The sequence below is a fragment of the Garra rufa genome, chromosome 23, assembly GCF_049309525.1.
Source record: "Garra rufa chromosome 23, GarRuf1.0, whole genome shotgun sequence".
NCBI lineage: Eukaryota > Metazoa > Chordata > Actinopteri > Cypriniformes > Cyprinidae > Garra > Garra rufa.
This window is the reverse complement of record NC_133383.1, coordinates 15,302,703-15,317,852: the sequence shown is the minus strand read 5'-3', so window position 1 is coordinate 15,317,852 and position 15,150 is coordinate 15,302,703. Positions and strand designations below refer to the sequence as shown.

The 15,150-nt window shown below is 35.2% G+C and overlaps 1 protein-coding gene across 1 annotated transcript in view; it reads right to left on the bottom strand.

Moving 5' to 3' along the window:
• The window catches only part of uvrag (UV radiation resistance associated gene), a 150,931-nt gene extending 138,209 nt beyond the window's left edge, over positions 1-12,722 (bottom strand). The window contains exons 1-4 of the mRNA XM_073829373.1: positions 12,405-12,722; positions 6,271-6,388; positions 5,230-5,264; positions 1,414-1,575 (exon numbers count right to left, since the gene is read on the bottom strand). Coding sequence (XP_073685474.1) covers positions 1,414-1,575; positions 5,230-5,264; positions 6,271-6,388; positions 12,405-12,512 — 423 coding nt within the window. The 5' untranslated portion in view covers positions 12,513-12,722. The remainder of the gene's footprint in view (positions 1-1,413; positions 1,576-5,229; positions 5,265-6,270; positions 6,389-12,404) is intronic.
• Positions 12,723-15,150: the final 2,428 nt, after the last annotated feature.

Genomic DNA, 15,150 nt, shown 5'->3' with positions numbered 1-15,150 from the left:
TTTAATAACGCTCTCATTATTTGCTTACTGCTTAACACACTCTCTCCAAACGCATTTAATGAGCAGCGGAATGTTTAGAGAGAAAGCTTAATATCAGAAATAATACCAAATCAAGCGAAATATTATGTATTAACATTATAAACACTATAAACATAGCTATAAGTTAGTTACCCTGACTCCAAAACGAATGATTTAAATGTAGTGGTATTTAGAACAGAACAGAAATGAAACAAAATAGGCTATATGAAGTTAAGAAACTAAAACAAAGCGAAACACCTCTGTTTTTTCGGCACAAATCCAAGTGTTCCAACTAGGCTTTGTATTGTACATTCGTATTTCGATGGAAAAAAATATATACTCTTGTTTTTGTTCCAAGCTCTGGCATATTTGGTGTAGTTTATTTAATCTAATTTAATTAAAATTATTTAGATTTTTTTTCTGCTGTTTTTGTATGCCTCATTTATTAATGTAAACGAACTTTCATGTAATTCGTTAGGAGTTCACTGTAATTTGTATTGTGATCACTAACAACTTCCTTGTTATTATTTCCTCATAATAATAATAATAAAATAAGTAAAGATGCAGAAATTGAAAGCATGCATTTCATTTGGCTGTATAGGGATTTAGTGTGTGTTATTCGTGAGCGGGTTGCTGCTGCGGCAGGGGCGGGGCGGGGGCGGGGCGGAGGATCGCGATGCCGGCTCAGCATCGTGATGTCTATTGGCCATCGGCGATGGACGATGGCATCGTCTAATATATATATATATATATATATATACACATACCCACACACAATATATTACAAATACTTTATTCATTTTATGATGATAATAAAATGATAATATGTGACCCTGGACCACAAAACCATAAGTCATAAGGATCATTTTTTTTTATTGAGATTTATACATCAGCCTTTGTACATCTGAAAGCTGAATAAGTAAGTTTTCCAGTAATGTATGGTTTTCGAGATGCAACTATTTGAAAATCTAGAATCTGAGGATGCAAAAAAAATCTAAATATTGACAAAATCGTTCTTAGCAATGCATATTACTAATCAAAAACTAAGTTTATATATATTAACGGTAGGAAATTTAAAAAATATCTTCATGGAACATGATCTTTACTTGACATCCTAATGATTTTTGGCATAAAAGAAAAATTGATAATTTTGACCCATACAACCTGTGCTACTTACGACTGGTTTTATGTTCCAGGGTCACATATTTGTACTTTTTTTTAATGCATTATTATATATTTTCTTTTTTCCCACCCATATTAAGCTTTACAGATTAAAACAAAAGACTTTTGGGGGAAAACTAGATGGCCATGTCAGATACCAAACGATACTTGGTAGAGTATAAAAAAAGGGAAAGCAAAAGACGTGAGTGTGAATGTATATATTTGACTCCTCACCTGTTGTCCTGTGTATCTGAGCCCATCTAGGTTGACCTTCCACTCAATAAGGAGTTGGTACTGTTCTTCTCTTCCACCCCATATTCTCACCACAAAACACGACACAGACGTGTCCAAGAGATCCGGAAGCATTGCGAAATCTAAGCTCCGCCATGTTGGGTTCTGTAAACACAAACAAACCAAATTACGAACACAGGGTACTCTGAACAACTTTGTCCTGCTACTTCAGATACAGATATTCCCCTTCCATTTTTGGACATCAGTAAACTGGTATTCAGCCAATGTACTGTATGATCAAGGACATCAGCAATCTAGACTGTAAAACATATTGATTTTGTTAATAATAATGCATGAGCGTGGCCTGTCGGCATAGTCAATGATGCAGCAAAAATGAAGCCAAGCTTTCAAAGACTGACAGCAGAAACAGATTTGCAAACTTGTGTTGTCAGGCAGTCTGGAGGCTAAAGAGGGTCTTCCTCTAAAAGGATGTGCAGCTGACAAAACTACCGTCACACTGACTAGGTCAGCAGAAATAAATACAAAACAGCCATCAACATGACCACCAGAGTGGATGAAATGAAGGGATGATTACACGATTATTATCGTAAAAAAAAAGGAAAGAGGTACAGAAGGACAGGAAACCAATAAGAAAGGGAAATGAAGAAACAAAAAGGGGGAAGAGAGGTGCAAGAAGGTTAAAGATAGAATACAAAGGTGTTTCATTGTGTTGAACAAAACAGTATCTGTTAAAACTCTGCTCATAGGTTTAGAGGAATAGTTCACTCAAAAAAATAAATTCTGTCATTAATTGCTCACTCTCATGTCATTCCAAACCCGTAAAGGCCCGTTCACACCAAGAGCATAACGATATCTATAAATACAACTAGGGATGCACCAAATGTTCAGCAACCGAAATTATTTTGCCGAAAATAACAAAAAACAAAAAAAATCTCTTTCGGTGTTCAGCCGAATAAGCGGAAAGGCCGAATAAATTATACCGAACAATGACGTGACGCGATCAAATAGACGCTGCGTTTCATTTGGAAGGCTGCGTCCTCCGGAGGTCGCAATTGAAGGCTGCACACGTCATCGGAGATGTCTCATTTAAGAAATGTAACCGTTAAATTGCAAAGTAAAACATTATTACATATTTTTATTATGGTTACTGTTCTTAAATAAGACATCCATAAAGACGTGTGCAGCCTTCAAATGCGACCTCCAGAGGACGCAGCCTTCCAAATGAAACGCAGCGTCTATTTGATTGCGTCACGTCATTGTTCGGTATAATTTATTCGGCCTTTCCGCTTATTCGGCTGAACACCGAAAGAGATTTTTTTTTTTTTTTGCTATTTCACATCAGATCAAGACACAGAATTTCCATTTTTGTGTGAACCATCCCTTTAAATGAGTCCTTTCAGAATCCGTGGGACGTAATGAGTGATGATGTTTATGAATCAGTCAATGAGAACTTGGAATCAAGTTATAACAGTCAAAGATACAGTGTGTCAGCAATTATTGCAATTATCATCTGATATAATGATGATATAGATTTCCTTTTTTTTTTGCTCTAACCTTGAGGAGATGCAATAAACAAAATTACAGATCACCAGCCATGATATCACACTTAATTTGTAAATGTAATAATAAACAACTGCATTCAATAGAGCTCTGCCTACTTCATAAATAGAAAGAAAAGCACGCCCAGAATAACAGAACATGCCTCCAGCTATAAACTTGTCTTTGAGGGCGTGTCTTTTCATATGAAAACACACTAATGAATACAGCATTCAAAGCCTATAATACTTCAAATCATCACCATCATCATTAAAACCTTTACAGTTTGGATAACAGGCTAGAACATAGTCTTTAATCATGTTTGTATAAATCACATTACCGATGATTGTATGCTTTTATGTATTGTGTTGTCAGTCTCTTCGCACTTTGGCAGTTGCTATGCGTCAATGTTTTTCAGCAGAATTACAGGCTTGGACAGAGTGACCACATGGTCATTAAACCGCTTTCCAGTCGCCAATGACGGGAGCCACAACCGTTCTAGAGGCTCAGAGGCCCTCTTGCCGTATTAAAATAAAGAGATTGTTTCAAAAGTGAAAGGTTGCTGGTGTGACCCCGAAAAAGCGCATTTAGCAAACCTGTTTTGTATCAGTAAATAGAGCTGTATCGATGCCTTTTATGTGTAGGTGAGAGGTTAGACCTGCCATATGTGTAAAGATGAAGTCCTGATGCTTTGGGTTTTGAGGAGAATATTGAAACAGGATTGCCTTTTTACATTGACTGCCAGGTCAGCTCTAGGTCAGTCTTTTTCTTAACATGATAAAAACTCTTATTATGACTAAAAAGTATAATTATCAAATTATAATTATAAAATTTAAAGGTGAAGAGTGTAATTTCTGGCACGGAAGAGAAGAAATTGTTGAATGAAGTCGTTATTTTTGTTTGCTTTCCACACAAAAAGTATTGTCGTAGCTTTAAATGAAATTACGGTTGAACCACTGATGTCACATGGACTATTTTAACACACTTGGCTCGATAGACTGCTTTCATCAAAATTGTAAGGTAAAGTATGTAATTTCTGTGCTAGAGTGCGAGAAATTATGAATGTTTTCAAAAAAGTTTCCTCACACACTTCCCCATCTGCCATTGGTTTGTCAAACAGATAGTTCTGCCTCCCAAACTCACACCATTGGTTGAGCCACTGCTGCTGTTGCCAGGCAGACTCTGTATGCAACCTCAAAGCCAGTCTTCAAAGAGTTTTTTGCATTTTAGCATAACAAAATTATATGACTCACCTCTAAGGGACTATTTTTAAAGGTGAAGTGTGTAATTTCTAATTTTATTAAATAAAGTTGTTATTTTTGTTTTCTTTCCGGACAAAAGGTATTGTCGTAGCTTCATAACATTATGGCTGAACCACTGATGTCACATGGACTAATTTAACAATACCCTTACTACCTTTCTGGGCCTTGAACGTGGTAATTGCTTTGCCGCCTATGCAGGGTCAGAAAGCCCTTGGATTTCATCAAAAAATACCTTAATTTGTGTTTCGAGGATGAACGAAGGTCTTAACGGTTTAGAACGACATGAGGGTGAGTAATTAATTACAGAATTTTCATTTTTGGTTGAGCTATCCCTTTAAATTATCCCTTTCAGAATCTGCAGAATCTTCACACTTGACTCGACTGACTGCTTTTATCAAAATTTAACGGTAAAGCGTGTAATTTCTGTGCTATTTGTGCCAGATATTATGACATTTTTTAAAAAGGTTTCCCCACACACTCCTCCATCTGCTGTTGTCAAGCAGACTCTATATGCAACCACAAAGCCAGAGTCTTCACATTTTTTTGCATTTTAGCATAACACACCTAACCTTTAAGGGACTATAAACTTTATAAACTTACATAAAACAAGTGTAAAGTATACTGTGGTAACCATCATTTCAGCCAATAGAATCCACAAATATGAAAAAATAAGTTAAATAACAAAAAAAAACGACAGAAAGTCTCTTAAACTGTTTGAGGATCCAATATATTTTCAGTGGTTTCACAGTAATAAATTAACTATGGAGACTGTGGTTACCATGGTCAATTTTACAGCAGTCCTGTAAGATTTAAGAGATTCAGGAAATTTGTGATTAAACTAAAAGAAATTTACTTTTCTTATCCGACAGAAGAACATAAATCCGCGCTATACCATGTTACACTACACCATGCTGCTAAGAATAGAATAACACATAGACACATTAGATATAACACATATTAAATCGCATGACCAAACACCAATGAAAACATAAGCACTCACCAATGAGTCTCGGATGACTTCACTTTTATAAAAATCTGGAAAGGGAAAATAGAAAGTTAGAAGTCATTCAAAAGCTCTTTAATTCAGTGTGACTTACAAAATAAAGTAAAGTACAAAAGTTTAGGGTCAGTAGGTTTTTGTAAAGAAATTAATACGTTTATTCAGCAAGGATACATTCATTTGATCAAAATGTGTCAGCATTTATGCAAAAGATTTTCGTTTCAAATAAATGTTGTCCTTTCTATACTTTATATTAATCAAGGAATTTTATAAAAAATATTAAACAGCACAGCTGTTTTCAAAAGATAAAATAAGAAATGATTGTTGACCACCAAATCAGAATAACAAATGATTTCTGAAGAAGTGACACTGAAGACTGGAGATGCAGAAAATCCAGCTTTGCATCACAGAAGTTACATTTTAACATATACTGAAGTATACGTTTTAAATTGCATTTTTAATATCAAATTTTTAATTTACCAAGATAAAGTACACAAATCATAGGTTGACGTATGAAGTGTAAACACTATGCAGGGTTGCCAGGTTTTCACAACAAAACCTGCCCATTTGCTACTCAAAACTAGCCTAATTGCTATTCGGTGGATGTTCCTGGTAAAGTTGCGTTGCAGGGGGTAAAATACCATTTTTTTGGCAGGGTTCCCCTGATAAAATTCACATTCCAGGGGCTAAATATCACATTATTGGGGTCGCTTCAACCTGCGAACATGATAAACACCCTGCAGCAGCAGTGTTAAAGTTGGCAACACTTACACTATAACACTATCAAAATATTGCACTGTTTATTTGAGCGGTCAGACCAACCCGACAACAGCTCAACCAATAGCGCGAGTCTGGAGGTGTGGCCAACTCTTGAAAGGCCAATAGCAGAGAGGGTGAGTGCTTAGAGAAACTGTTTGAAAACAGTTCTTTCTGTGATTTTGCTTGGTGTCACTGGTGACACAGAAATGACACACTGCAGCTTAATTAATAAATTAAGTGAGCAATCAGAGAGTAGCAGCCAGTTCAGCTGGTTTCAGTCACCTCTTGATATCCGATCTTCCTGGCAGAGGTGAAGGGTGAAGTAAATGTCAAGCAGAGGAGAGCCATTCTTGTTCACAATGTTACGGGCTGCTATGCTCCGCAAGTGACGTAAACGCCTCTGTTGGGACAAAGATAGAAAGACAGTTAGTGAAAGAGACCAGAGCAATGCACAAAGATGATATTAGATGCCATTTAATGTCACTATTACTTTACTTTCATAATCTGTACATACTCATCAGACACACATACTTTCAAGCAATCAAAAACACAGCATAGTCTTTCATTTACAAGTAATGAGTTTACAATGGCTTTTATCAATGCCATTTGAGCGGTCAATGGAAATCATCATGACATTTTACAGAGTTCAACTCGCTGATATTAATTCTCCCATTTGCTAGATCACGAATGCAATAAAATCGTAATGTTTTACAACTCCCAGTTTTTCCTCACAAGCAAATGACAGTGAACAGGAACAGACCGACACACAAACACAAAACATCATTGTGAGTCTCACGTCACGTCACTACAAAGCCAAGTCCTCCACCCTGACCGAACCATGACATCACCGCCGCACATCAGGCACAAATCCACCGCTTTGAAGGAGCCAAGGGAAAAAGGAATTGGTAGGCATGGAAAGGTTTACCATAACAAGAGCTCTTGCAGGTTAAAAAGGAGGAAAAAACAAGAAAGAGATCCTATAAAATAAGTCTACGATGCGACCACAGAAAGGATGCTACCTAAATGAGATTAGTCTTACAGAAGCCTTATGTAATTGAGATGTTTTAGGTTCACCTGAACATGAACGTGAACATTTCTGTGGGAGGCGTTAACATAAAACAGCAAAAAGAATGCTCAAGATGGTTTTTTTTAAACTTCAACTTGAATCAGCATTTAAAAACTAATGACACAATGAAAGTGACACTGAAAAAAGACAACTTAACGTGTGCCAAATACTTAAATAATTATGCAACCAGCACGTGTTTACATATAAAAGTAATTAAAAACTGGTTTGACTGTTTTAAGAACGCGTTTTGCATAAATTGCTCCTCACTGTTGACACTGACTAAAGCTCAGGTTTTGAAAGTGCTGGGTTTTGATACAAATTTCACAATTCTATTCGATATCAGGATATCAAAGACAGAATAAATCTCTTAACTTAAATTTAATGTAGGGGTCTCAAAATGTGTTTTTGAAACTTCAACTTGAATTAGCGTCTTAAAGGAGAAGTCCGGTGTGTATTGACCTAAAGTGTAGTGAATCATGATACCGAGTGTGAACGTACCTTGCGTATCTCATCTCGGTTTGTGTCCTGCAGTCCGAAATCTGGGGTTAGTTAACCGACGCTAACAACAGGTTGTCAATGAGAGTGAATGGGGCATCGGAGTAGCCATGTAAATAAATCACTGTTTTATAGCAGGAAGGAAACTACAACCTGATAAATTGATAACCAGATAATTTCCTTCCTGCTCGTCACTCGACTTATCGTGACTAAATTCAAGATGGCGGCGGCCGGTAAATTTTTTCCAGGTACTGTCTGTATAAATCGTCTTGTAAATAAACCACCGGTGCTTTTTCTGAGTTCTCAATGTCTCGTTTTAATTGTCAGGACCCTTTGAAGTCTACCAATGAAGTGTGGAGCTACTTTGTACCTCGTAAATGGCAAAAACAGTGATTTATTTACATGGCTACTCCGATGCCCTATTCACCCTCATTGACAACCTGTTGTTAGCGTCGGTTAACTAACCCCAGATTTCGGACTGCAGGACACAAACCGAGATGAGATATGCAAGGTACGTTCACACTCGGTATCATGATTCAATACACTTTAGGTCAATATCAAACCGGACTGACACAAGACACTGAAAAAAAAGACAGCATGATGAGTCCCAAACACTCAAATGATTATGTTTATCTATAAAAGTGATTAAAAACTAGTTTCAAGAATGCATTCCTTACTGCTGACAGGTTTTGACACAAATTTCACGTTTCTTTTCGATTCTGATTCACAAGCTTGCGATTCGATATCTGATTCAAACCGATTTGATTCAATATAGATTATTTTTGGATATATATCATTTGCAGTACATGCCAAATTTCTCAAAGAAAAAAATCTCTCAACTAATGCCGTAAAATATACTCAAAAGCCAGTTGCTACTACATTACTATAATACAGAAGGTTAAAATTAACCAATTTTATACGAACACTTAAAAAATACTCAACTAAGTTTTTATAATAATAAAGTTACATAATTATATTTTCACTTCAATTATTTTTTTTTTTAAATATAAGCATTTAAATGGTGGCTGTCATAAAATCTTAACATAGATTTACATAGATATTTAAACATAAATTACACACTGAAGAACAGTAAAAATTATAATGAATGTGTTATATGGTGCATATATTAAGCAAAATTATCCTTTGTAGAGTTAATTTTTTTCTAGCTGACTAACGGTTCATGGTCACCAAATGTTTTTTCTGAGGTAAATGTGATGTTACCTGACATTGTTTACAAGCTGTTATATTGGCATCTTTGCGCAGTAAACTTTTACTTTTACCATACCTTCGGATACTTATTCATGTTTATTTTGTGCCATAACCGCTATTAAAGCAGAGATGATCAGTTCACTTGCGCTTCTCTTGAGCTATGATCTGTCACTCCACATTAACGGCATTTATTGTTTGAAGACTGTAATAAAATGGACAAAATTTGAAATTTAAGACTTTGTTTCATGTTAGAACCAACAAAACACAGAGCTTATTGTGATTTATTGGATGGGAGGTGCACTACAATGTTTCATTCATTAACTAATAGATTCTTGAAATTTAAGAATCAATATTGTTTGGTAAAAATGAGAATCGATTAAAATCGAGAAATCAATATTTTCTACCTAGCCCTAATTACCACCATTTCATTGTAAATATTGATCAAAAACCATAAGATTATCACAAATAATTACAATTATATACACTTCTCAAGGGAAAAGTCAAGTTAAAAGAGAAACTCCAGAGTTACCATTTACAAGGGCCGGATTTAAGACACAGGACCACAGCTATTTCAATGAAACATTTAAGCACACTAAAGTCTTCACCTGACCAGCTTTCATCACAACCAGCCACAGAGAATTTTCAGTGCCGCCCGTAAGGCATTAAAAACTAAATCTAAGTCATGGGATGCCCCGCAGGATTATTGAAGCTACAAGAACAACACCACACTTTGTTCAGTTTTCCCTCCATTTCTGTCTTGTTTCAGACAACAAAATACGGAGGAACATCTAGGGCCAGTTTGTCCCAAACTCTGAAATGCAGAAGTTGACTGGTACAATTTAGTAGGTTAACAGGCTACTTAACTAGCACAGGAACAAACAAAGCTGGTATATGATCAACTTTCCCTTATTAGGCGATTCACAGTTGTTTCAAACATCTGAGTGAAACCGAAACACCAAATCAAGCAAGACGATGCTGAAGTCAATGAATCGCATTACACTGAATAGAAACGCTCTTCTGCTGCACAAGAAAATGAACGGCGTTCAAGGGAGTGACAGAGGTCATCTGTAGTCCATAACAGTGGTCCTTTAGGACTTTGCCTCAAGCTGTAAGAGAGTCACAAGTGACTGGTGTGAGTGCCAAAGCAATTGGTGTCATAACAAACATTTCCTGTAAAATAAAATTTAGACAGGTGTGACAAGCCACTATCATGTGAAAGGGACTTTTTACATAGTTTCACATTTGAGTTTTTGATACCACTGCTTTCCATTTTTAACTAAAACAGAACAGATGACTATCATAAGAGAAGAAGTTGTAGTCTGTGATTTTTTTTTTTTTTCTAATAAAAACTGCAATTCAAACTTAAAATGTGATTTTAAAAAGCTTTAGATTTGCAGAGCTTGTGAGTAGGGCTACACAATTTGGCCAAAAATGTTCAGATTATATATCAATATGACTATGAAACAATTATTATTATTACTACTAGGCCTAAACAAATGTTAATAGAATTATTAAGGACAATTAGTAGTACTAATATACAACTACTAAATTACTCTATAAAAAAAAAATAAAAAATAAATGTACTATTGAAATATTTCACTGTAAAATATGATATAACGTAAAACAATTAATTAATATTTATTATTATTATTTTATAGAGGGTTTTCACGACACGTCATATTGGTGACACTGAATTTAAACACTGAACCAAATGAAACTAGCATATTTTGCTGATTATTGCTGCTGAAAATGGTCAATTATTGTCATGTTTTGGCCTGTACTAATCTGTCAGACCAGGAAAAACATTTGGAGTACTATAGACTGACAAAAGTTATAACAAATCAAGGAGAAGAGTGCAAAAAACTGAGGAACAAAGGCGTTTTTGGTTGGCCAAGCTAAACCAGGATTTCCATGGTAAGAATCTTGACAACAATAAAGTACAACTGCAAAATTACAATAGAAATATTTATGACTGTCTTAATTTTTACTCCCATTTGTAACGTTACTTAAAAGTACTTTTCATTGCAAGGTTGGTTAAATGGTTGGTGCATGTTGCATTTGATAATCACATTAACCCATATCACAATTTTATTTTAATTATTCATATAGCCCTACATGAAACCCTTTAAACATACAGCTATTGAAGCGTACTAATGGCAAACTTTCTATGTAAAAAAAATAAAATATATTTCATGTAAACCTGGACCACAAAATCAGTCTTAAGTAGCACAGGTATATTTGTAGCAATAGCCAAAAATACATTGTATGGGTCAAAATTATCAATTTTTCTTTTATGCCAAAAATCATTTGGACACTAAATAAAGAGCATGTTCAATGAAGGTATTTAGTACATTTCCTACCACAAATATATTAAAACTTTATTTTTTATTATTATTATTATGCATTACTAAGAAGTTCATTTGGACAACTTTAAAGGTGATTTTCTCAGTATTTAGATTTTTTGCACCCTCAGATTCCAGTTTTTCAAATAGTAGTATCTCAGCCAAATATTGTCCAGTCCTAACAAACCATACATCAATGGAAAGCTTATTTATACTGTATTATTTATACAGATGATGTATAAATCTCAATTTCAAAATATTTGACTCTCATGACTGGTTTTGTGGTCCCGGGTCACATATTATTTTCTAAATAGCATATATCTATATAATATATATATATCTGGTTTGGTTCTACCTGCAGGAAACCACTCTTTGCGTAAAGCCATGAAACAACATGCCTGCAGCATTAAGTAATGCAACATTTCCCCACACAGAACGCCAAGTCATCAACAGACACCGCTTAACAGGAAAACCAGCAATCCCCAAAATACAATTTTCACCAGTGATGTGATTAAACAGACGATCGCTGCGGGACATGACTATCATTCCACATAACTGAGATCTACACTCAGATTCAGGGCATGTATGAGTGCTGTGTGCATTGCAACACTGCGATTGCTACATCACACACAATCACAGCTACTCTCTAATGGCAATCTCAAGCATTACATCAACAATACACAATGTGCAATATCTGCCTGAATTAAAAATGTAAAATACAAAACAAAAATAATATGTACACAAACACAACAACACTGTTTTCTGGTTGACAAACCACTTAAATGCCAACTAATAAAAAACAAGAAACTAAGCAAACCAAACATTTATAAATAAGGTCTTTCTTCAAGTATGAAATCATTTATAGTCATTTATGTCAGTGCTGTCAAAAATCTGCAGTGCAATTGAATTCAGCACAGCTCATTCTATAAGACAGCACTACTACTACCTTGCTAGGTATTTTCATGCCCTTTGAAGCATGAATAATAAATATTACGATGCTGTCTGGTCTATTTTGTATTTGTGTTGGGAGTTTGAAAACCCATCGTGACAAGACACCTAACGTTAGACACTACACTGAATAACCGGTCTATAAACAAGCCAGCGGTTTATTATAACCAATTGCAAATCATATTTCTGTTTCAAACCCCCCTGCATTCACAAATGCTGACCAGAGCTTAACTGGACATGGAGGCCCAGTGTTATGATCATCCGGTGACATGTGACACATGCACAAGCAGATCCGCTAGACGTTTACACACTATGGATCCACATATGGATCATACGGATGGATCCTGCAGGTGTACCTGTTGTGATGTGAGCTCCACATGCAGGACTCTGGATGATGCTGCTCCGGGGTTGCTGCTGACAGCTCCAGCGGACACTGCGAGATCCCGACCGGCGATGGAGTTCATCCTTCTTCGGTACCATAGGCTATCGCCTCATTCAGCCATACAAACTCAGCCCCATCGGCGAGAAACTCCCGGGCACGAAGGTGTCAGTTTCCGAGCTTTCTTCGCAAACGTGCAAATGTGTAATATAGCGTACAGTGAGCCCGCTAAACGCAGCTACTGGGGTCTCTACGGCGGCATAAACAAAGTAAGTCTTGCCTAGGAAGCCATTACCGCGACCTTGATCGGCAAACCCTCGCATGATGCCTATTGGCTGAGGACGCTGTCACTGAAATAGACGTTGGGTGACGTAAATGGATGCTTCGAGTTGATTGGTGGAGAGCTTGTCAATCAAATGGAAAAGGGCGGGAGGGGGCTTTTAGATACTCATGCTGCGCTCTGTGTTCCTACAAATATGAGGAAGTGAGGGGCCGAGTGTTTGAGTAACGTGATCCCAGCGGGCGGAGTGCTGAATGAAAACCGTTTGTTCTGCCGTTAAACGCAATATTCAGGGTGAGCATTGCACTGATATGAGAATAAAATGTATAATGTGCAACACACACAAACTGGTATGGTTCTTAACTAATATAACGATAAAAGTACAGTTCGGTAAACAAAGAGTTTTTTGGTAACGGTAAATTATTATAAATTAATTAATCAATCAGTATATAGCAAAGTATTAGTATTAGTATTACCGGTATTATTGTTGTTATTGTTGTTTTTATTATTAAATAAAAAAGGTACATTAAGCACAAGAGGGCGCCATTGCCCAACCTTGTTCTTTCCTGTTTAAAAAAGGTAAGCAGTAAATAAATAAAAATGCAGTAAATTTGATAGGTTTGTTAGGTTATAGACATATAGTTTAAATATTTTTATGTTTTTAGATCAAATTAATTAAAACGTTTTTTGTAAAACATTGATTGACGTAGTTAACTCTATTTTATTATTTTGATATTTTTAAAAATGTACCAGTCAAAAGTTGTGAATAGTAATATTTTTCATTTGTTTTAATGTTTTTCAAGTCTCTTCTGCTCACCAAGCCTGCATTTATTTGATCAAAAGTACAGAAAAAACAGTACAATTTTGAAATATTTTTACTATTTAAAATGACTGTTTTCTATTTGAATATATTTAAAAATGTAATTTATTCCTGTGATTTCAAAGCTGAATTTTTAGCATTATTACTCCAGTCACATGATCCTTCAGAAACCATTCTATTCTAATTTGCTGTTCAAAAAATATTTATGATTATTATTATTATTATTATGTTGAAAACAGCAGAGTAGAATCTTTTCAGGTTTATTTGATAAATAGAAAGTTCAGAAGAATGGCATTTATCTTAAATAAAAGTATTAATTTCTATAATTTCTTCTTTCTTTCTTTTTTATTGTACTGACTCTAAGCTTTTGAATGGTATAGTGTATAATGTTACAAAAGCTGCATGTTTCAGATAAACACTTATCTTTGGATTTTTCTATTCATCAAAGAATCCTGATAAAATGTACTCAACATCAAAAATAAATGTATAAATAATAAATGTTTCTTGAACAGCAAATAAGCATATTAGGATGATTTCTGAAGGCTCATGTGACACTGAAGACTGGAGTAATGAGTCTGAAAATGTATTCTTATTATTATTTAATAGTAATCATATTTAATTATACTTTTTAACAGTTTGATTTTAACAATCATGTGATTTCCTTGATTTTTAACTGCTTAGAATATTGTAGATCATTTTTAATACATTAAGTTGGAGAAGTTTTACATTTGTGAAGGAAATATTCTAACACAAGTAAACAATTAGTGACCTAGATAGAGGAAATAAATCAATATCTTTCAACCAAGGCTGTGTGCCCCACCTCACTAATATAAGCCAATCAAATAAGAGGTCCCAGTTACACTTTTTTTTTTGTTCACTGTGTTTATGTCTAGTACATGCTACTGTGATAAATCCTATAATGTATCTTAAAGATATCCTGGATTTTTACTGTGAATTACAAAGTATTATTTGGTTTTGGTTACATGAAAATAAAATATCAACATATATTATGTATCATTTGTTCAGAAGATACTTTTTTTGTCATATACAGTTGCACTCAAAATTATTCAACCCCCAGAGACTGCAGTACTTTACAAATACATGTTGATCTGAAGATCCAGGATTTTATAAAAATTGCATTTGCAGTTTACTGGCATATAGTGATCATTTTTTTCCATTTTTTTCTGACAGGACAGTGGAGACATGACAGGAAGTGAGTGGGAGAGGGATCGGGAACCATATGTCAGCACACTGCCCACAAGGCAGAGCACCGACAGGATTTTTTAATAACATAGCTATGTCATAATTATTCAACCTCTATTCAACATTGCTGAGTAGAGTCACTTATACTTATGGTAGGTAACAAAATTGTCTTAAAACACAATTGAGTCTTATTGCTTAGCTTAAAATGTGTTGTACCCGAAAACCTTTGAGGGTGTTCAACAAAAAAGCACAATATCATAAAATGTTTGATCAGAGCAACTGAGAAAAACCTGCAACATACAGCCAAAGACTTGCAAGATGACCCAATGAAAGGAGGAAAAGCATTTCAATGCAGTATAAGATGAACACATGTTGAGAAATCTTGCCGAATACCACTCTTGACCAAGAAGAACAAAAAGG